Raw genomic sequence first — 24,484 nt, 5'->3', positions numbered from 1 at the left:
AATTATCCGGTGACAGACTATGGCACTACCACCAATACACTATCTCATGACATCGTGCAATGTGCCCGTGGCGATCCCACCTCTAACAGGCACTTTTGTCATAAGATTACTCTTCTAATACCTGTTATCTATAAATCAAGAGAACAAGTACATCAATCAAATTAATGCAAATATCAATGCAATAAAGTAGAATATGTGATTTAGGAAAACTCAAGTCTAAACCGACTCAAGTCGATCTCCCAATACACATTGACTTATACCTTTCGTTCGTAGTCTCAGTCTGAAACAATATCAGTTCTGAACTCAAGACTGTCTCTGTAAATCTGAAATGACATATCGAGAATACTAATATCAATATTCCATTCTCAATGCAACACTGAATCTGATTAATCTGAATTTAATTCAATTCAACAGCATAATGACACAATCTCGATATTCCCGTCAATACCAAATCAACATATATCAATTACAAATCATAACCCATATCTGGTACAGTCCATAATCAATCCATAATCCAAATCTGTCCCATTTCCAATCAATATAATCATAAATTCATAACAATTCCATAATCAGTCTGTTCTTCGATCTAACTTCGATTCTATGATGTCTAACATATCATGAACATCATATATGAATCATATCAAATTCCTACAACATCATATTTTCAAATGATACCAAAACTCAATAAAACTTACGTCCAGTTGTAGCTCGTAGCAAGAGGAGTACAGTACTTTGTCCGGAATCAAATTCTGATAGACGGATCTTGCAAAATCGCAATTTAAATCAAAATAAAGTCTCGTGGGATTTCCTAGAATTCTTCTCGTTTCCTTGGCTGAAATCGTTTGTGAAGGAATGAATATTTTATATCAATTTGCATGGTGAGGAAAAGTGTCCCACTCAATTCCATTAATTGCCTTTTAGCCCCTGAAATCTTTACTATTTGCAATTTGGTCCTCACAACTCTTTTTAATTCAATCTCAATCCTATGAAATTGTAAAACCATGGAATATGACTCAAAATTCCCAAAATTCATAAATTAAATAATCTCGGATTAAGATAATAAAATCTCGGGCCTTACAACATGTAACATAGTTGTGAAATTGTAATTTATATGTCAAAACATGTAACATAATAAGTTAAAACATATAACATTATAGAACATATTTGTGATTATGTAATTGTGATTTATATATTCAAACATTTAACATAATTGTGAAATTGTGATTCATATGTGAAAACATGTAACATACTTGTGAAATTGTGATTCATTTGTCAAAACATGCAATATAGTTGTAAAATTATGATCCATATGTTAAAACATGTGATTGTGATTTTTATGTAAAAACATGTAACATAATTGTGAAATTGTTATTTATATATCAAAACATGTAACATGTAGAACCCGTAAATCAGTCTACGTATAAGCCATGCATAATTCTAGATTTTTAAAATTTAATTGACTTCATTGCATGATTATTTTAAATGCATTTCTTTGAAGTTAATTATTTTATTATTTCAGTTCAGTAGTTGATTTTTAGCATTTCAGTTATTTCAGTGAGGCCGGACCGGAGTTGGAGTTTTGAGATAGAATTTAAAATTTGAGAAATATTTCCAGAAGTTAATTTAGCTAGCAAGTAAGTTCATTTAAGTTAAAAAGAAGGTGTGAGGATTTAATTTAAGTTGCTTGAGGTGATTAAGAAATAAGCCCATTTAAGTTGCTTAATTAAGGGGTTAGCTCACTAAATTAATTAAAGGATTAGTAAGGATTTCAAGGATTATTAGTTGACTAGATAACCAACACTTCCCACTCATTTTATTTGTAGATTTTCGGCCACACCCCTAGAAGAACAAACTAGGACTTGCCAACTCACCTTTGACCCATTCTTGGTTGATTAACATGCTAATTCTTTTAGCTATTTTTCCACCTTAATTAATTAATACTAGACCACTATCCTAACCCTTGATTGGCATGATAAAATCGGCCACTATACTCTAGAACCACCCAAGAGATCATTTGATAGCAATTCAAATTCAAAATTCAAATGCATGAAGACTTGGTCTTGATATCTTCCTTATATCTTGCACCTATCCTCCTCACTCCCATAACCACTTATTCCCCTCCGCCTTGCACGAAATTTAGAGACATTTCAGAGTAGAATTTCATGACCCTCATAGCTAGATACAGGAAAGAAAGATCGAGCAACAAGGTAGAATAGAAAGCGCTCCACCTCCTCCGCGCCGAGTCGTCGCATCCTTTCGTTTTTCCATCAAACGAACCAAGGCATGTTTATATCTCCTTTGACTCTTCAATCAAGTCATATAGATATTTTTAAATATCGCAAGTACATGATTTTAATGCAAGAAAATCGAAGTTGTTCATATTTAATTATGTTATTTAATTATATTACGTGCATGAAAACAGAAAATGATTATTTTTGAGATTTATGCGATATGGCTTGTGGTGCATTCACTATGTGGGAGCATTATTTATACGGTCGCCAGTGACCGCTCAGTTCAGGTTGGTACCACCCGGTCACCAGTGACCGATCAGTTCAGGATGGTACCATCGGGTCTTCAGTGACCGCCAGCTCAGTTCCAGGCTCCCCGGTAGTCAGTTACCGATCAGTTCAGCTTAGTGCAGTGGCCACAGGCGTAAAACATAATCTCAACAGAAAATTTTACCAGTCATTTCAGTACAGGCTCCAAGGAGCAAATATTTTTACTGTGATTATCAGTTCAGTTATGCACGTAATTTAATTGCTCAGTACAGATTATTTTCAGCATATCTCACGAATATTTTACTTCAGATTTTACTCGTTACCTGCGATATATGCATGCTGAGTCTTTAGGCTCACTAGACTTGATTGTTGTAGGTACTGATGAGGTCAGGGCCGAGGGCGGGGACCAGTGAGCCAGCTTGGGTCGGCAGTAGTGGCACCCGAGGACCTCAGTGCAGCAGTGTTTATTTTATTCCGCAAACAATTTTTTTTGTCGTGGATATTTTTAAATTTAAATTGTTGGCAAACTTTATTTTCTTCTGCTGCTTTATTTTTAAACATTGAACTTGATTCACCGATTGATTTTATGAGAAAGGCCATTTAAGTTCTTTTAAAAAGAAAATTTTTAATTTTTCGCAAATTTTAAAGCAAGAAGTGTGAAGGCCCTAAAACTGCTTGCTTTAAAATTTGCGGAAAATTAAAAATTTTCTTTTTTAAAAGAACTTAAATGTCCACTTTCATAAAGTCAACTGATAAACAAAGTCAAAGTTTAAAATATCGCAGCGGAAGAAAATAAAGTTGCCAAAAATCACAATTTAAAAATATTTAACGACTGATAAAAATATTGTTTGAGAAATAAAATAGCAACTGCTGCACTGAGGTCCTCGGGTGCCACTACTGCCGACCCAAGCTGGCTCACCGGTCCCCGCCCTCGGCCCTAACCTCATCAACACCTACAACAATCAAGTCTAGTGAGTCTAAAGACTCAGCATGCATATATCGCAGGTAACGAATAAAATCTGAAGTAAAATATACATGGGGTAAAATATCATGTCATGAGGCATACTGAAAATGATCTGTAATCATGCTGAAATTAAACTGATCTGAGCAATTATAATACGTGCATAACTGAACTGATAATCATAGTAAAAATATTTGCTCCTTGGAGCCTGTACTGAAATAACTGGTAAAATTTTCTGTTGAGATTATGTTTTACGCCTGTGGCCACTGCACTAAGCTGAACTGATCGGTAACTGACTACCGGGGAGCCTGGAACTGAGCTGGCGGTCACTGAAGACCCGATGGTACCAACCTGAACTGAGCGGTCACTGAAGACCCGATGGTACCAACCTGAACTGAGCGGTCACTGGCGACCGTATAAATAATAATAATGCTCCCACATAGTGAATGAACCACAAGCCATATCGCATAAATCTCAAAAATAATCATTTTTCTGTTTTCATGCATGTAAAATAATTAACTGACGATAATGAAAATATCCTGAAATTTTACCAACTGGAATGGATCGTCCCCAGGCTCGCTGCAACCTAAAAATGCCATGAAAATATGCAATGGATTTTTCTTAGGCAAATTTATGCAATTAAATTTCTAAAATGCGACAACTACGTCTAACGACCTCGTATTTATTCATGAAATCCTCAAAAATTTTACTCGAAAATTTTACGTCTAACGTCTAACGACAACTACGCTGCAACCACAAGCCAGGCTCGCTATTGCTTATATGAAATCCTCAAAATTTTACTCGACTAGCAACCAAGAACCATTAATAATTTCTTAGAAATTCTACAAGTCTCAACAGCATTCATAATTTCAAGAATAACTTATAACCCATAAAGAGGACATCAACAATACTGAACTAAAAATTAATATAGTCAAATCATTTTCAACCTCTACTAAAGTCCAATATTCGAATTCTTAGACATGTCCAATTCCAAACGTACCCAACATGCATAATTCCATAATTTATTTTAAATGAATACTGAAATACTGAAAAGATCTGATTGTAAACTAATTCATGGAAGCATGCTGTCAAAGTAATTTGTGCTTTAAATAAAATGCTGAACTGTAAAACTTACAGACCGAAGACGTGGCTTCGTGAGCTTCTCGCGGTCAGTAGTAGTGTAACCCTATACAGAACCACCGCGCTGATACCAACTGTAAAGGCCCTAAAACTTCTTGCTTTAAAATTTGCGAAAAATTAAAAATTTTCCGCAAATTTTCAAGCAAGGAGTTTTAGGGCCTTTACATAACATAATAAGCTAAAACATATAACATTATATAACAACACTTATGATTGTGTAATTGTGATTTATATATTCAAACATGTAATATAATTGTGAAATTGTGATTCATATGTCAAAACATGCAATATAATTGTGAAATTATGATCCATACGTTAAAACATGTAATTGTGATTTTTATGCTAAAACATGTAACATAGTTGTGAAATTGTGATTTATATGTCAAACCATGTAACATAATAAGCTAAAACATATAACATTATGGAACATACTTGTGATTTATATATTCAAACATGTAACATAATTTTGATTCATATGTGAAAACATGTAACATAATTGTGATTCATATGTCAAAACATGTAACATGGTATATTAAAACATGTAACATTATAAATACATGTAACATTATAAAACATACATGTGAAATTACGTGATTCATATGTTAATCAATTAATGGATTAAACATCTACTATTTTCGAGCAACATTGGTCAAAATTATGTAATTATCCTTCAATTCATGTGTTAGAAAAATGGTCGACCCAAAAACAACTTTGGTCGACCCGAAATCAACATAGGTCGACCCAGAGATCGACGCAAACTCAATAGAAGAAATGACTAACCAAATCCGATAATGATTCTTAAATATTAACATAGATCGACCCACAAATCACCGACCAAACGAGGATGGACCCATTAGGTCGACCAACTCAAGCGTGAGTTGACCAAGACCTAAATTAAACAATCACTTGGGTCGACCCAAGACCCAAGTGGATCGACCAAGACCCATTTTGGTCTTGGTCGACCCACCCATCCCAAGCAATTGCTGGGAAGTGGTCGACCAAGACCAAAATTTTGGTCTTGGTCGACCCAAGCAATTGTTTGGGCAATTGTTTGGAAGTGGTCGACCAAGCCCAAGAAATTTCTTGGTGGGTCGATCACTTGATCGGTCGACCAAGACTAATCTTGGTATGAGTGGACCAAAATTTTGGTCGACTTATTTGTTTTTAAGTAAATTGATTAATTTCAATAAATCGAAATAATCGTGATAGACTATTTGTCTTGAGGACGAGTCGACGGAAAAGAGATTTAGAATCGCTTGAAATGAAAATGAATACAATGTTAAGGGTTTCTAAATCAAATTTAATGATATATTTTTGTTTAAACTGAAAGACATTTATGTAAATTGAGTTATGAATCTTTTCTTTAAAATAAGTCACCGTACATTCCTTTTTCCCTAAATTCCCCCCCTTCGGATTTAGTCCTATGTTTAATTATTACTAATTGCATAGACAGAAATATGTGATGTGTGCTGGAGTATATGTTTAACCATTCAATTTGTAAATTGAGTTTTACGGACAATTACGTAAAACAATTTTTTTATATTAAATATAGTGATTTATATGTTTGAGTCGGCGTCCAACGAGAAAAACTTATGTATTAGGTTTTATTGACTCTAATGTAAAAACGATCTTTATTTTAAAATATTTTACGAGTTTATCCCATTATAACATTTAATTTTATTGATATATTCATGCGAGTTGCATAGATAAAGTTTTTTGAATATATAATATGTATCATGATGTCTGCCTCTAAACATAAGACTGTGAAACTCATTAGAAAATGTACCACATGTTCTAAACAAGTTCTTAGTTGAATTAACTGCCTAAAATAAGGATAAAGATCGAGACTAGCATCTGCGATGAAAATGACATGTTTCATTGATAAGGGCATGAAAATGTCCACATATAGATAGGTAGTCATATGATGATGCACTGAACAACCCTATCTCGAACTGTCCAAGTGGTTCTCACTTATCGAGTTAAATAGTTTGTCCTTATGGTTGTACACTATTAGTGTTGGATCGGTTTACTACTGGAATAAGTGTTTAGAAGGGGGATGAATAAACACTTACGTTTTTGTAGCTTTTGAAGAATATAGTGTCAGTTTTGTAAGAAACTGAAACTAGAAATCTTGTCGGTCGATAACAATCAGTTTAACTGAGAAAACAGTTGCGGAAGTAAACTGACTGAAAGATAGAATATGTAACTGAGATAAAATGACATACAAGAGTTTATGGATGTTCGGAGATTGAATCCCATATACGTCACCCCTTCTATCACAAAGATTGGATATTCACTAAAAGAATTTGAACAATACAAAGATTGTATAGACCCACTTCAGTTTTAGACTTAACATTGTCAACACTGAAACTCTTAGTATACAATTTTCTTACAGTTCGTAAACCGATCTTAGCACAACTTGAATGAATATACAACAAATGACTTGTGCTATTTAAGCTCAAAATATAGCCTTGAATGATACTGATATTTCTGATAACTGTGAGCTAGTGAATGTTCTAGAACAGCGTAACATCAAGATGAATAGAAGCTTGTTATGTCTTCAATTGCTCTTCTCGCATATTTATAGGCATCTCTTTCAACGGTAACAATAAATACAATTTGATTCTTTATAGCCGTTGATTGCCACGTCAACATTCTTTTGACATTTGTACACTGTAAACTCTGAAATGCGGTGTTCCACTATGAGTTTCAGTCTGTTGTACTATTTGTCGGTTGTCGTTCTCAGCTGATGATGTGTACAGCTGAGAAATCAACTGGAAGACACTCTGCTGGAAAGCTCATAACTGATTGTTTCAATTGATCGGTCAGTTAGATACTGCTCAAATGATCAGTTCCACGTAGATAAGATTCAGCTGGCTTCAGTTGTCGTTGATAATGTCCGCATTAATCTTCTACTATTGGCAACTATCAGTTGTATGATTTTAGTCAGTTAAGTTCATTCTCCTTTGATCAGTTATTCCAATAAGTTTAAACTCTTAGTTTGTCAAACTACCAAAACTTAGTTTCCAACAATTCGTCTTTTGACCTGGGACAATGTAGATGTTCTATGTACTAGCATGCATTTTGATTCGTTTATCGACTACGATGAGGATCATCAGGTGATGAGTTGTGTGTAGTTTCAAAATATGGAGGAGAAAATGCATTGTAGTCGGGGATTCACCGTTTGCCTACGGGTGAAGATAGCATATGTGATCTGATAATTTAATATTGCGAGGAATATCTGGCCAAAGTAAGACATATACATTTTGAAAATGTGTTTCATCGGTTGGAAATACCATATCGTTATTATTACTCAAAGATATATCACATCGGTTTCAAATTCATATGCAACTCTAGATATACCAATGGTTGTAGATTCGATCAGGATATATGAGTTGAATGGAACGTACTGTATGCTAACCATATCTTAAAGTTTTTACAACCATTATCAGTGGAATTAGGGATGTAAATGAACCGAACTGTTCGCGAGCTTTTCTGTAACGAACCGTACTTTTACTACTTAAAATTTGCGGAAAAATTAAAAATTTTCTTGAGTGCGAAAATAAAGTCAATACGGTCGTCAATACATCATCCATTCACCGATAAAATTTTGTTAAAAGATAAGCTTGCTCAAATCATCTCGCACCAACATAAAATCAGAGTATGAATATTCTCATGCTTAAAATCTTTAAAATAACGTGGGCGGTCCTCGGGTCTAGCCTCCCTCTCAGTCCAAGTCTGCCCCTTGGTCGCCACCTCCTGTCTCCTCAACAACATACTTACCTGCATCGACCAAGTCTAGTGAGTCTAAAGACTCAACACGTATAAACTGGAAATAACGAGTAATACGTAATAAAACCACATGCAACTTGAAAATATGACATACATACTTGAAACTTGAACTTGTCATAAACTTGAACATACGTACATACATACTTAGACGTGTCATCAACATAAACTTTTCTTAAACATGCTGCATACTTGAACATACATACTTCATCATTTTGCATAGAGGATGTTTCAAAGCAAGTGACCCATACATAATAAACGCCTGATCAGACAAACCACAGTACTGGGCCGACAGGGACGTATCCACTGCCACATACATGAGATCCCCGTTCATAATTTAACGGGCTGGTTGGTCCCCGTTCATAATTTAACGCTTTCCAACCACGATCTAACCCGTTCATAATTTAACGGGGTGGAGAGGTCCTCGGCCACGTTCACCGACTTCCAAACCCATTCATAATTTGGTCACAAGACAATTAGCATACCTCAAAAATTTATAATATTTTCTTGCACGTCAACATACTTACTTGGCGTTGAGGGATTCGTTGGACTTCGACTGGGGCCGTCGCTGCTGCACATACTAACATGAATCTGCATACTTAACTTGCATAGCTTAGATGTATCAATCATACTTACTTACAAGTTCATTCAATTCCTTAGGACGTTCTAAAATTCCCATGACTCGACCTCGTAAATCATTGTACTAAACCATGACGTCAAACCTCAAAGCATATTATAAGATTTTCCCCAAAATATGAAGGACACGGACCCCGTGCCCAGGTCCGGCCCCGGGTCCGTGTAGGCTCGGTAAAATGTGTGCGAAGGAAAATGGGTGGCACGGACCTCGTGCTAAGATCCGGGTACAGGTCCGTGTACTCACTGTAATGGCGCACCAAGGGAACAACAAAGACACGGACCCCGTGCCAGGGTCCGTGCTTGGGTCCGTTTACCTGCGGGACAAGCGAAGTTACGAAAATTCTGTACATGTTTTGTTTAACGCTCTCGACTCGATTGTACGGACTATGAGTGGACACCTCGAGACCCATCCTAGCTTTCCATAACATCAAAACAAATTCGTATAAAATCCCAAAGAAACGATGTTCACCTTACGACACATATCATTCAAAAACGTGACAATTGACACCGTATCGTTTCCTACGCCTTCTAATTAATCCAGTGCCTGTCGACATGAAACAAAACCTCAATAATACTCCCAACATCATTACAAGTATACCTTTATGCAGCAACGGTCACCCGTCGATCCCCAACGAAGCCTGCAACATTAAAACTTCAAGAACACATCAATTTCATAATTTTCTGAAAACGCAGTTTGAGCAGCCCCACGAAAAACACCATACCTCACTCAATTTTTATCCAAATATTTTGAATTTACTGACAAATCTAAGGTATCAAAAAGTTTTACAATTTTTACGTTTAAAGTTTTCTCAGAATCACGACCGAAAAGTCGCAGTATTTAAAAAGACAGTAAAAACGTGATTTTAGATCTAAAATTAATTCAAAACTGATCCGAATCGTTTTCTGCTCAAACGACGAACGTCGCACATATATTTTTACGCATAAAAATAACACAACACATAATATGACAAGATCGATGCAGAAAGAACAGAATATACGTGCCTTTTGAATCTTAAACGTTACCGAACGACGACACCGAAGCGGAGATAGAAGCGAGGTTGATCCGGGACGAACGTGGCACTATTTTCTCGCAATGAAATTTAAAGAAAAGTTGCTGGAGAATTCGAAGGGAAGGGGCGGCTGCTACCATCTCGAAGAACCCTATTTTCTTTTAAAATGATGATATGAAATTGTATGGTGTGTGTTGTGTTATACATGTGTGTGTGTATAGGTGTGTGTGCGTGAGTCAACAAATAGATTAGGGAATGATTTTTGCTTAATTACTCATTCACAATACTAATTAAAAATGAAAGGCTAATTAGGTGTCTACTTAAAATACTGACTAAATTATTAGATTAATTAAACATATCAATCCCTATAAATCTTGAATAAAATTCCTTAATTTAAAATGAAATGCACAAGTGATACATTTTAAAAGTTTAAAATCATAAATTTACCTAATAATTAAATTAGGCTATAAAAATGCTTAAACTAAATAAATCATTTAAAATGCCCCTTCCTTGACTTAAAATAAAATACCACATTTAAATTTCCAACAATCGTCACCGGGTCTTTTGAGATATCCCGCCTCGAATAATCGCCTGAACCAAGAAACTCAAGAAAACGTTTTAACGTGTACCCACTAAACGCATAATAATTTAAAATAATGAAAATTCATAAATCATGAATTAAAACACCGATTAATAAAATAAACATGCATTAAAATTATTTAATTAAATACATAAAGAATTTAATAACTTGCACGCACGTGGTTCATGTGGACCTCAAATTTTCGAGACGTCACAATCTATCCCCCTTAATTTGAATTTCGTCCCCGAAATTCGCTTATCCTTGATAATCCAAAAATTTAAGATTCTTAATTCTAGTATCCCAACGATCCACGCTACCGTTGCGCTACTCTGATATAAACTTAAGTCATAGGCTGTCCCTACGTCTCTTCAATCCCCATTAAATCACCTATCAAAACCTCGTTTGCGAGTCACAACTTAAAGAGCGACTTATGGCGTCTTATTTTTACTTTACTATGAACTCGAATTTTGACTTTTCTCACAATTCCCAATATTAGAAATAGAGGTTCAAACTTATCGTAACTTACTTTCTCATACCATACCCCTAATGCTCATCGAACTATTACATACGCATTTATGCAGTCCAACCTAAGAGGTCTTAGCACCAACGGTTACTGATCAACTTCCAACCTCAGCAATACACTTAAAAGTTAAATCTTATCTTAATCCTCATAATAATGTTGGCCTACAATCCTTGAATCGAATATTTACCTTACGACACAAACTTACATAACTTAGCTATTTACGGGTACGTCCCAAATATAAAATTGTTTCCAACCTTTAATTTCGAGTAACATAAATCCGTAAAACCCCAAATATATAATATCGATCATCTCCTTAAATAGGAAAAACTTTCTAGCATCAATCACAAGCTTAAACTATTTTCTTCACGATTACAATATAATTAAAGCCTAAGACACTTGACCCTTCCTCATTGGAACGAATGTTCTACTTAGACGTATCCTCAATACTCAATTAATTCTAGTGTATAAAACTTAATAAGTTTCCTTCGTTAATGATGGGCTACCTCTAATATATCAACTCCACTTATAACCCATAGAATTCTAGAATCCCCATAACAAGCTTTTAGATTTCTTACTCAATAAAAATCTTAATATTCCTTCATTGATAACTCATGTTGAACACCACTTTCCCTTTTTGTTTTTATTTCACCCAAAAATTCCGTATGAACAAATGTCCCCATAAATTTGAAATTCACCCTTACTCAACCCAAATAGTTTTGGATAACATAATTCCAACACACATATTCACTTACTCCCAAGTTTTTTAATAACTTACAAAAATTTCCCAAGACAAGGTGTCTACCTCAATTCTTACATGCATCGTCTATCAAATAACCAAATCATCAACCATACCCAACCTTCTAGAAAGATCAAATTCCAACAAAGGTACAAGCTTAACTGTTACAATCATGACTAAAACTTATGACACATCAACTTAAGTTCCCCAAATTTTTTTTTTCGCTAACTCAATGTCTATTCTTATAACTTAGCTAACCGATCAACTTTACCTCAAATCGTTATCACCCTGAATTTTAAATTTGCCGCAACATCAATTCACTAGCGCTTAACTTTTCGAACCCAATGTCGATTCATCTTACAATCCCCTTGATTACCATTTCTTATAATATCATAACCCAGATACTTTAAGGTTCTAATGATCCCTTCGAGCTTAAATCATCGAAAATCCCTATCATTTAAACCATTCAATTCTCACTTACTGCTAAACTAGTCCCCCAAATTCCTTAAAATTGTAGCATTAATTCATTATTTCCTCAAAATTATCCAGTTTGTCCTAAATTTCGGAAATTCCACATTTACCCATAAGTTCTTGGTGTTCATAATTCCATTGTATAAGTTTCTCGCAACATAAAATTCAAAAATTTTAAGCTTATTAGACCCAAATTCAATTCTCATAGCCTCAAAATTTACTGATTTAACCCAAGTGTTCCTCAAAAATTCGAATTTAATCCCCAAAATTTTCTGAATTTGCAATTTGACCCTTAAAGTTCTCGAACTTACATTTTTTGCCCTACAACTCTTCAAAATATGCATTTCCGGTCCCCAATAAAATCTTCGATTTTAGTCTCACTAAACCTTAAAATCCTCGAAACTCGAAATTTAATCCCAAACGATAAATTCGAAACTAGTCCTTTAGGATTTTTATCTTTGCACTTAGGTCCTGAAACTATTGGACATTACCACTGGGTCCTTAAAATTCTCCATTCGTGCAATTAAATCCTTAAATCCAACTAGGGGGAGCATGCATCCTAAATAAATTTTATGCTTGTATACTTCCAAATATCGTCGTAGTCTCAAATAATTAAACCTTACATGGAGTTCTCAAAAAGCAACTCAGCTAGCAACCACAAACCATCAGTAATTTCTTAGAAAATCTACAAGTTCCAAAAGAATTCGTAATTGTCAAGTTTAACTTATTACCCACTAGTATAACATCAGTAATATTAACCAAAAATTAATATAGACAAATCATTTCCAACTTTTCCAGACGCCCAATAGCAAAATTCTTGCTCATGTCCAATTCCACCGCACCAGCATGCAATAAAATTAAATAATTTCTCATTTCATGTCGTAACATGCATAAATTTTTAATGATCCAATCTCAATTCATAACGACAGATAAACATGTACTCTAAAACGTATGTCATGTAAACATACAGGTGGTTGCATTAAAATATGCACATGCTGAAATCATGACTTGAATGCTTAATACATGAAAAAATTTAAAATTTTAAAACTTACAGACTTGAGGTGTGACTTCGTGAGCTTCTTGCGACTGGCAGTAGGCGTAACCCTTTACAAGAACACCGCTCTGATACCAACTGTAACGAACCGTACTTTTACTACTTAAAATTTGCGGAAAAATTAAAAATTTTCTTGAGTGCGAAAATAAAGTCAATACGGTCGTCACTACATCATCCATTCACCGATAAAATTTTGTTAAAAGATAAGCTTGCTCAAATCATCTCGCACCAACATAAAATCAGAGTATAAATATTCTCATGCTTAAAATCTTTAAAATAACGTGGGCGGTCCTCGGGTCTAGCCTCCCTCTCAGTCCAAGTCTGCCCCTTGGTCGCCACCTCCTGTCTCCTCAACAACATACTTACCTGCATCGACCAAGTCTAGTGAGTCTAAAGACTCAACACGTATAAACTGGAAATAACGAGTAATACATAATAAAACCACATGCAACTTGAAAATATGACATACATACTTGAACTTGTCATAAACTTGAACATACGTACATACATACTTAGACGTGCCATCAACATAAACTTTTCTTAAACATGCTGCATACTTGAACATACATACTTCATCATTTTGCATAGAGGATGTTTCAAAGCAAGTGACCCATACATAATAAACGCCTGATCAGACAAACCACAGTACTGGGCCGACAGGGACGTATCCACTGCCACATACATGAGATCCCCGTTCATAATTTAACGGGCTGGTTGGTCTCCGTTCATAATTTAACGCTTTCCAACCACGATCTAACCCGTTCATAATTTAACGGGGTGGAGAGGTCCTCGGCCACGTTCACCGACTTCCAAACCCATTCATAATTTGGTCACAAGACAATTAGCATACCTCAAAAATTTAAAATATTTTCTTGCACGTCAACATACTTACTTGGCGTTGAGGGATTCGTTGGACTTCGACTGGGGCCGTCGCTGCTGCACATACTAACATGAATCTGCATACTTAACTTGCATAGCTTAGACGTATCAATCATACTTACTTACAAGTTCATTCAATTCCTTAGGACGTTCTAAAATTCCCATGACTCGACCTCGTAAATCATTGTACTAAACCATGACGTCAAACCTCAAATCATACTATAATATTTTCCCCAAAATATGAAGGACACGGACCCCGTGCCCAGGTCCGGCCCCGGGTCCGTGTAGGCTCGGTAAAATGTGTGCGAAGGAAAAGGGGAGGCACGGACCCCGTGCTAAGATCCGGGTACAGGTCCGTGTACTCACTGTAATGGCGCACCAAGGGAACAACAAAGACACGGACCCCGTGCCAGGGTCCGTGCTCGGGTCCGTGTACCTGCGGGACAAGCGAAGTTACGAAAATTCTGTACATGTTTTGTTTAACGCTCTCGACTCGATTGTACGGACTATGAGTGGACACCTCGAGACCCATCCTAGCTTGCCATAACATCAAAACACATTCGTATAAACTCCCAAAGAAACGATGTTCACCTTACGACACATAACATTCAAAAACGTGACAATTGACACCGTATCGTTTCCTATGCCTTCTAATTAATCCAGTGCCTGTCGACATGAAACAAAACCTCAATAATACTCCCAACATCATTACAAGTATACCTTTATGCAGCAACGGTCACCCGTCGATTCCCAACGAAGCCTGCAACATTAAAACTTCAAGAACACATCAATATCATAATTTTCTGAAAACGCAGTTTGAGCAGCCCCACAAAAAACACCATAACTCACTCAATTGTTATCCAAATATTTTGAATTTACTGACAAATCGAAGGTATCGAAAAGTTATACAATTTTTACGTTTAAAGTTTTCTCAGAATCACGACCGAAAAGTCGCAGTATTTAAAAAGACAGTAAAAACGTGATTTTAAATCTAAAATTAATTCAAAACTGATCCGAATCGTTTTCTGCTCAAACGACGAACGTCGCACATATATTTTTACGCATAAAAATAACACAACACATAATTGATAGAACTCATTTTTACGTGTTTTTAGTGTTGGTTTCGAGTCGCATTCATACATCATATTAGCTTGTTCTAGTTTATTCTTGCATTTTGTTTGCATTATTTAGCATATGACTGATTTCGTGTGTTTTGTGGTATTTTGTAGGAATGGAACCAAATATAGCAGAAAATGGGCACAACAACGAAGAAGCCTCGCTAGGGCGGTCAAAACTGACCGCCCCAGCGAGCATTCTAGTCTTACCGAGGATATCGAACAGAAGACCTCTCGCTAGGGCGGTTAAAACTGACCGCCCCAGCGAGACTGCTAGCCTGGACAAGAGAATTTAACAGAAGATTTCTCGCTCGGGCGGTCAAAAGTGGCCGCCCCAGCGAGACTAGAGAGAAGGCTCAAAGTTTTTATTCGAGAGTCACTCGCCCCAGCGGTCAATACCTACCGCCCTAGCGAGTTACGCGATCCAGCAAGATTCTGCGAGATTTGTTTCTATTTTCATGGACTCTATCCAAGACCACTAACCTAATACACGAGATTGGGCGCCGTTTTTCAGACTTACACATCATATTTTCATCATTTTTTCTGGGAGAGAAGGCTAGGAGTAAGGAAGACTTTCGAAGAACTCGAGAATTCCAAGCGTCGCAGCCATCTTCCATCGTCATATTTAGTATTTTATTATTCAGTATTTTATTCTCTTGCATAGATTGTTGATTTTTAGTATGAATTTGGTTGGCTAAACTCTAAATTTGTTGGGATTTGAGGGGATCCTACCCATACTCGTTGTTTAACATTATTTCTTGACATTTTTACAAGTGATTTGTTTATGCTATTGTTATTTCTTGTTTCAAGCGAAGCCTAGCTATCTTCCTTTGATTATTGCATGTTGTTAACGATTTCGACAGACTAATTAACAATAGGATCGCATAGTATAAACCACGGACTTACAATTTTAGTAGACATACGGAATTGGGTACGTGTCGATAGTAATAGTTCACCCGGATGAAAGCTAGTGGATTCCATAGAACGTAATGCAATCGTGAACTGTTAAATAATTGAGGACACTTGATTACTGCATGTTTATGATTAGTATTAATATAGCTCGACAGAGTATATTGATTAGTCTAGGGAATTCCGTCGAATGCACGAGTAAAAGTCGAGTCTAATTATCTGAACACGAGTGGTAGGTGAACTGATAATTCCCAAAAAATTCGTTTCTCATTTGATTTTCATCCAATTTAATCATTGATTTCTTGATTATTTGTTCTTGCATTTTAATCATTTTAGTATTAAATTCACTTTAGTTTAATCACCAACTCCATCTATCGTTGCTAGAGAAATTTAAGTGAAAATAAGAATAGTGTAACGCAGTCCTTGTGGATCGATACTCGTATTCACGTACGTTTATTATAACTTGACTATCGTGCACTTGCGATATTTTAAATCGAGCTTTCATGTATAAAACAAATTTCGGGACTATTCACTGTGCAAGTTTGGCTCGATCAAGTTTTTGGCGCCGTTGCCGGGGACTGTTGATTCACAATTTTTTATTTTTCATTTAAATTCTTTAGTATTATTTATTTTATTGTTAGTTGATACTCCTATTCTGTTGCAGATTTTTCTTGTGGTGCATGCGAAGATCACTCGACGTGGAGCTTGAATTTGACCCTGAAATCGAAAGAACTTTCCGCAGACGAAGACAGCAACAAAGACTCAAAGAACAGATGGAAAGACACGAGCAAGAACGTGGAGAGGAACAGCGTGACAATAGACAAGTTGAGATACCACGTCGCATTCCGATGATGGATTATGCACAACCGTCTCTTGAGGGAGCACGTCCAAGCATCGTGAGACCAGTCATCCGAGCTAACCAGTTTGAGATCAAGCCAGCTATCATTCAGATGATTCAAAACACTGTTCAATTTGGGGGAAGTGCACTTGACGACCCTAATTCTCATATAGCTGATTTTCTTGAAATTTGCGATACTTTTAAGTTTAATGCTGTGTCTGATGATGCTGTTCGTTTGCGTTTATTTCCATTTTCACTAAGAGATAAAGCTAAGGCGTGGTTAAACTGTTTGCCTGTAGGGTCTATCACTACATGGGAGGATATGGCGAAGGCATTCCTGACCAAGTACTTTCCTCCGTCGAAGACTATGAAGCTGAGAGCCGACATTACTACTTTTGCTCAATATGAGCTTGAGTCACTTTACGAGGCGTGGGAGCGATACAAGGATTTATTGAGGAGATGTCCACACCATGAGCTACCTCTTGGGTTAGTTGTTCAAACTTTTTACTACGGTCTGCTTACTTCTAACCGTACCATGATAGATGCTGCTGCCTGTGGTAACTTGCTGAGAAAAACGGCTGAGGAAGGATATGAATTATTGGAGGAGATGGCTGCTAGCAGCTATCATCCTCATTCTGATAGGCAGAAACGAGGTGCGGGGGTTAATCAAGTTACTGATTTGTCTGCGGTGTCAGCACAGTTGGAGGCTTTGAACAGAAAGATTGATGGGATGAGTGCGAGTGGATCGGTTATGCGTCTGCAAGAGATTTTCTGTGATAAGTGTGGAGGTGAGCATGACGTGCAGGATTGCCAAGATGGCAATCCATTCTATGTGCCTGAGGGAGCAAAACACGTGGGATTCCAGAACCGTCCTAGAAATGACCCTTATTCAAACTCCTATAATCCGGGATGGAGGAATCACCCAAACTTTTCGTGGGGAGGTCAAAACAACCAAAACCGCCAACAAAGAGGGCCACCACATGGGATGCACCAAGGATTCAAGCCAGAACCGCCTAGGGAGGAGAAGTCAAATTTAGAGCAAATGATGACTAAATTTATTTCTGCAACCGAGACGAGATTTCAGAATCAGGATGCATCCATAAAAGGGTTAGAGAATCAAATTGGACAATTGGCTAAGTTAATTGCTAATAGGGAGCAAGGAACTTTGCCAAGCAACACGGAGACTAACCCGAGAGAGCATGTGAAAGCTGTGGAATTGCGCAGTGGAAAGGCACTTGAGTCTAAGGAGGAAAAGAACAAGCAAGGTGAGGATGAGGTGGAACAGCAAGGAGGTAAGTCTTCTAACTCTACTTTTACACCTATTGCACCGAGTAAAATTGTTATCCCCCCACCTTTTCCTGCAGCACTGAAAAAAGCTAAGTTAGATGCACAATTTGGTAAATTTCTTGAGATATTCAAAAAACTGCATATTAACATTCCTTTTGCTGATGCTTTACTGAATATGCCAAGTTATGCAAAATTCTTGAAAGATATCTTAGCAAACAAGCGGAAGCTAGAAGATCATATGACTGTGAACTTGACTGAAAATTGCTCCGCTTTAGTTCAAAACAGGATGCCTCCTAAGCAAAAAGATCCAGGGAGTTTCTCTATACCTTGCATTATTGGTGATATTAATTTTCATAAAGCTCTATGTGATCTTGGTGCGAGTATTAATTTGATGCCGTATTCTGTGTTTAGGAGACTGGGATTGGGTGAACCCAAGCCAACTAGGATGTCATTGCAGCTGGCTGACAGATCTGTCAAGTATCCACGTGGGATTATCGAAGATGTCTTGGTGAAAGTGGATAAGTTTATTTTTCCTGCAGATTTTGTAGTACTTGATATGGAGGAAGATTTGGAGATGCCTTTAATCCTAGGGAGACCATTTCTGGCTACAGGGAAAGCACTGATCGATGTTGACGAGGGAAAATTGAGACTGAGAGTTGGAGAAGAAGAAATTATTTTTGATGTCTTTAATACTCTCAAGCACACAATGCACGATGATAGTTGTTTTCGCGTTGATGTCTTAGATTCTCTTGTTTGTGATTTTGTGCAGGATGGATTGCAAGAGCCATTGGAGGCTACTCTCACTACTGAAAAACAGGAGGACGAGCTGGACAAGGAAAGGATGGAGATGGTAGCTCATTTGAATGCCATTCCACCTTGGAGAAAGCAAGTGAGGCTTCGACTAGAGGAATTGGGGGATAGAAAAGATTTAGTGCCTCAAAAGTCAAGCCTAGAGGAGCCACCCACTTTGGAGCTCAAACCACTACCTCCACATCTCAAGTACGTATATTTAGGAGAAAATAATAAACTGCCTGTTATTATTTCCTCTTCTTTGACAGACGATATGGAGAGTAAGCTCTTGGGAGTCCTTAAGGAGCATAGAGGAGCATTCGCTTGGAAAGTTTCGGACATCAAGGGGATAAGTCCTTCGATCTGCATGCACAAAATCCTAATGGAAGATAAGTACTCACCTCTAGCACAACCACAAAGGAGACTCAATCCAAAGATGCAAGAGGTAGTAAAAGCTGAAACGATCAAACTTCTGGACGCAGGTATTATCTATCCTATCTCTGATAGTGCGTGGGTAAGTCCTGTACAATGTGTGCCTAAAAAGGGTGGGATTACTGTTATTACCAATGAAAAAAATGAGTTGATTCCCACTAGAATCGTTACGGGTTGGCGTGTGTGCATGGATTATAGGAAATTAAATGATGCAACCCGTAAAGATCACTTCCCCTTGCCATTTATTGATCAAATGATTGAACGATTAGCCGGTCATGAATTTTACTGTTTTTTGGATGGATATTCGGGATACAACCAAATCACAATTGCCCCCGAGGACCAAGAGAAAACTACTTTCACTTGCCCTTATGGTACTTTTGCGTTTAGGCGTATGCCCTTTGGTCTATGCAATGCACCTGCTACATTTCAAAGATGCATGACCGCTATTTTTCATGACATGATTGAGAATTTTCTTGAAGTTTTTATGGATGATTTCTCTATTTTTGGCTCTTCATTTGATGAATGTTTAAAAAATTTGAATTTGGTGCTCATTAGATGTGAAGAGAGCAATTTGGTGTTAAATTGGGAGAAATGTCACTTCATGGTGCAAGAGGGGATTGTGTTAGGACACAAAGTATCGGAGAATGGAATCGAGGTCGACAAGGCCAAGGTGGAAGTGATCAAAAATCTACCACCACCTTCATCGATAAAGGGAGTTCGAAGTTTCCTAGGCCATGCGGGTTTTTATAGGCGTTTTATTAAGGATTTTTCTAAAATTGCTAAACCTTTATCCTCTTTGTTGATGAAAGATGTTGAGTTTAATTTTGATTCTACTTGTCTGCAGGCATTCGAAGTACTCAAGAAGAGCTTGGTGACAGCACCTGTGCTGACTGCCCCTGATTGGGAGTTACCGTTTGAGGTAATGTGCGATGCTAGTGATACAGCTGTTGGTGCGGTGCTGGGTCAAAGGAAGAACAAGGTATTTCATACCATCTACTATGCAAGTAAGACCTTAAATGATGCTCAATTGAATTATGCTACTACTGAAAAGGAACTACTTGCTATAGTATTTGCTTTTGAGAAATTTCATTCATACCTTGTTCTGTCTAAAGTGATTGTGTATACAGATCATTCTGCCCTAAAATACTTGCTTGCTAAGAAAGATGCGAAACCTAGGTTAATTAGGTGGATTTTACTATTGCAAGAATTTGATCTCGAGATTCGAGATAAAAAAGGTGTAGAAAATGTGGTTGCTGATCATCTGTCTAGGCTTGAGGATGTTAGAATTAATGGCTTTAACACTGATATAGATGACTGGTTCCCTGATGAGCAATTGTTTGAGGTAAATGCGTGCCCTTGGTATGCCAATTTCGCAAATTTTCTTGTCACTGGCACACCTCCCCCAAATTTATCGTTTCACCAAAGAAAGAAATTCTTTTCTGACGTGAAATATTATTTTTGGGAGGAACCGTTTTTGTTTAAAATCTGTGCAGATGCCATGATAAGGAGATGTGTAGCGGAGGAGGAAACCAGTCAAATTCTGAACCACTGCCATGACCGTGAGGTAGGTGGTCACTTTGGACCCATACGGACGGCATCTAAGGTACTCGAATGTGGCTTCTATTGGCCAACTCTTTTTAAGGATGCTCGTTTGTATGTTCTCAATTGTGATAGATGCCAACGCACAGGTAATATTTCTAACCGTCATGAGATGCCTTTGAATAACATTATTGAGTGTGAAATATTTGATGTGTGGGGGATTGATTTTATGGGTCCTTTTCCTGCGTCTTTTACAAAGAAATTTATTTTGGTGGCAGTAGAGTATGTATCTAAATGGGTGGAGGCGGAGGCTTGTGCCACGAATGATGCACAAGTGGTGTTAAAATTTTTGAAAAAACACATTTTTAATCGATTCGGTACACCACGTGCAATCATAAGTGATGGTGGCACCCATTTTTGCAACAAAATTTTTGATAAACTGATGGGCAAATATGGTGTCACCCACAAAGTTTCCACTCCATACCACCCTCAGACTAGTGGACAAGTTGAAGTGTCCAATCGAGAGATTAAGAGGATTTTAGAAAAGACGGTTAATGTGAATCGAAAGGACTGGTCCATTCGGTTAGATGATGCTTTGTGGGCTTATCGTACTGCGTTCAAAACACCTATAGGCACTACACCATATAGGTTACTTTTTGGTAAAGCATGTCATCTACCCGTAGAATTAGAGCATAGAGCATATTGGGCGACCAAGGCACTGAACTTTGATTTTGCTCTTGCAGGTGAAAAACGACTGTTGCAGTTGAGTCAGTTGGATGAGTTCCGAGGTACAGCGTATGATCTTGCCCTATCTTACAAGGAACGCACCAAAAGAGCCCATGATAAACACATTGTAAGAAGAGAATTCAAAGTGGGTGAAGCGGTGTTGTTATACAACTCTCGCTTACGACTCTTTCCGGGCAAGCTGAAGTCAAGATGGTCAGGACCATTCGTTATAGCCGAGGTGTTCCCATCAGGTGCAGTGGTGTTGCATGACGGCAAGGAAGGGACGTTTACTGTGAACGCCCAAAGATTAAAGCACTATATTGGTGGCACGATTGAGCCACAAATTGGAGTCACTCGGCTCCAAGACAGTCGTTAAGGACATGGGTGAAAAGTCGAGCTCTAGACGATAAATTGAGAACTACTTCTACTCCTTATTTTATTCTTTTCGTTAGTTAATTAATTGCATCATTTGCATTTAGATAATTGCATGGCATTTGCATTAAAATTTTTTTTTCAAAATGATTTCGAAAATACCTCACTAGGGCGGTTCATTTTAACCGCCCCAGCGAGAGGTTGTAATTTGTAATGGATTTTTGGCCGAGCATGCATCGCTAGGGCGGACACTTTTGTCCGCCCCAGCGAGGAATCGAAATTTTCAAAAACATTTTTTCCCGAAAATCCCTCGCTAGGGCGGTCAAACTTGACCGCCCCCGCGAGTGTTACAACTTTTCAAAATTATTTTAGTCGAGGATGTCTCGCTCGGGCGGTCTAAACTGACCGCCCTAACGAACACTCGCGTCTTTTTAAAATTTTTAAAACCGAGGTTCTCCCGCTAGGGCGGACACTTTTGTCCGCCCCAGCGAGCACTCGTAATTTTCGGGCAGACAGACTCTCGCTAGGGCGGACACTTTTGACCGCCCTAGCGAGTCGCGAATGTTTAAAAGCTGCGCCCTCCCTTCTCTCTTCTCCCACTCGCAAAACCTACACTTTTCTCTCAAATTTTCGCCCCTCCACTCCAGATCTGAAGCGATTGACGTGGTTTCTTGCCAATTTACAGGTATATTTGTGAATCTCCATTGTTGCAAAGCCCAAGACGCGATTTTCCCGGCCAAATCTACACTCTCCGACCACCACCCACGCCGCCGCCTCTTCACGTTCCGGCGAGCTTCCAAATTTTCCGGCGACTTCATATTACTTGTGCACTCTACTCTTACCATGGCTTCCAAACGCTCGAAGGTAACCCGCGGTGCCTCTAGTTCTCGATCCACCCCCTCTATATTTGTGAATGATAGGGCTAGGGAGCGATTTGAGCAAGCTAAACTCCATAGAAAACCAATCCCTGAGAGGGGATGTACTTCGTGGATTTTAGATAATATTTTTGAGGAGTTCCAGGTTGCAGGACGAGGGTGGACGAATTTTTTAGCACAACCGAATGCGGCTGTGGTGCCGGTTGTACGTGAGTTTTACGCTAACGCCCCGGAAGGGACTGAAAATAAGGCTAGGGTGAGGGGACGTCAAGTCCCATATGATCCTAAAACGATAAATGATTTGTTGGGTTTACCGGCAGTGGATGATTCGGTATTCCAGGCTTGGGTGCTGAATCCGGATTACGATCTGATCATTCACACATTGTGTTATTCGGGCACTACGTGGAAGCAGCCGGGAACGTATACGGTGTTTCTTGAGAAATTTTTGAAGGTGGAGGCGGCACTTTGGTATGCCTTTCTATCGAAGAGATTGATGCCGGTAGGGCATACGAGTGATGTACAGCGGGATAGGGCGGTGGTTCTTTATGCGATCTATACCGGGATGCCTATTGATGTGGGCAAACTCATATTCGGGCAGCTGACTATCTGTATCAATTGCAACAATTTAGCCTTTTATTTCCCCACTATCGTGACTGAGCTATGTGCCCGCGCGGGTGTGATTTTCGCGCACGATGATGAGTGGCTACCGCCACTGAGATCCATCGATGAGGCTCTGCATACCTCCAAGTACGCGAAGAGACGGGATGAGCTGCCCGCTGATGTATTTTACGGTCACGTGCAAGCCGCTCCACCACCGCCGGTCGTCGGACATCCACCACCACCGCAGCCACGCCGCCGTGCCATTCGAGACCGAGTCGACGAGTTGGGCGCTTGGGCCACCTACCAGACTCATTATCAGGCCATCGACCAAGCCCACACTCTGAACATCGAGTACTTGGTGCAGGGCATCTCGACTCACTTGGGCTTAGACGCTTCCGGCCGGCCGCCTGTTCCAGCATACCCGCCACCTTTCCACTTCCAGTACACGTATCCTATGCCGCCTGCAGCTGACGAGGGCAGTCCACCACCTGAGCATGATGAGGAGGAGGAGTTTTGATCAGGGGAGTTCACTGTTTCCCCTTTCTTTTTCTTTTGCATTTTCTATTGTTGCATTTGAATTCATAAGTTGTTATTGTTTTTCGTGTCTGTTTCGTTTTGTGCGATGAGGGCATTGCACAACTCTAGTATGAGGGGGTCGGGTAGTTTGTTTTGTTTGTTTGTTCAGTTATTTAGTTTGTTAGTTGGGTTTTTAAATCGGTGTATTT

General features: G+C 38.3%; 1 protein-coding gene and 1 non-coding gene across 2 annotated transcripts; one reads left to right on the top strand and one right to left on the bottom strand.

Moving 5' to 3' along the window:
- Window positions 1-17,509: 17,509 nt before the first annotated feature.
- LOC140828756 (small nucleolar RNA R71) lies at window positions 17,510-17,616 on the bottom strand. The gene has a single exon (XR_012117322.1). It is a non-coding gene; the product is annotated as a small nucleolar RNA R71 (small nucleolar RNA).
- Window positions 17,617-19,489: 1,873 nt separating this feature from the next.
- Window positions 19,490-24,276, top strand: LOC140827186 (uncharacterized). Its single transcript, XM_073189803.1, has 3 exons — window positions 19,490-20,989; window positions 21,950-21,974; window positions 22,970-24,276. Exons 1-3 carry the CDS (start codon window positions 19,490-19,492, stop codon window positions 24,274-24,276), a joined length of 2,832 nt encoding a protein of 943 aa, XP_073045904.1.
- The last annotated feature ends 208 nt before the right edge of the window (window positions 24,277-24,484 follow it).

Source organism: Primulina eburnea, chromosome 3, assembly GCF_022965805.1.
Source record: "Primulina eburnea isolate SZY01 chromosome 3, ASM2296580v1, whole genome shotgun sequence".
Taxonomy (NCBI): domain Eukaryota; kingdom Viridiplantae; phylum Streptophyta; class Magnoliopsida; order Lamiales; family Gesneriaceae; genus Primulina; species Primulina eburnea.
Note: the sequence above shows the minus strand (reverse complement) of the source record. Positions and strands in the feature narration are given on the sequence as shown.

Excerpts from the sequence above, each read along its gene's own strand:
- LOC140827186 (XM_073189803.1), top strand. The coding sequence starts at position 19,490 with ATGGAGAGTAAGCTCTTGGGAGTCCTTAAGGAGCATAGAGGAGCATTC. Across the intron at positions 20,990-21,949 it reads CTGATGAGCAATTGTTTGAG|TTGAGTCAGTTGGATGAGTT; the intron begins GTAAATGCGTGC and ends CGACTGTTGCAG. Across the intron at positions 21,975-22,969 it reads TCAGTTGGATGAGTTCCGAG|GTATATTTGTGAATCTCCAT; the intron begins GTACAGCGTATG and ends GCCAATTTACAG.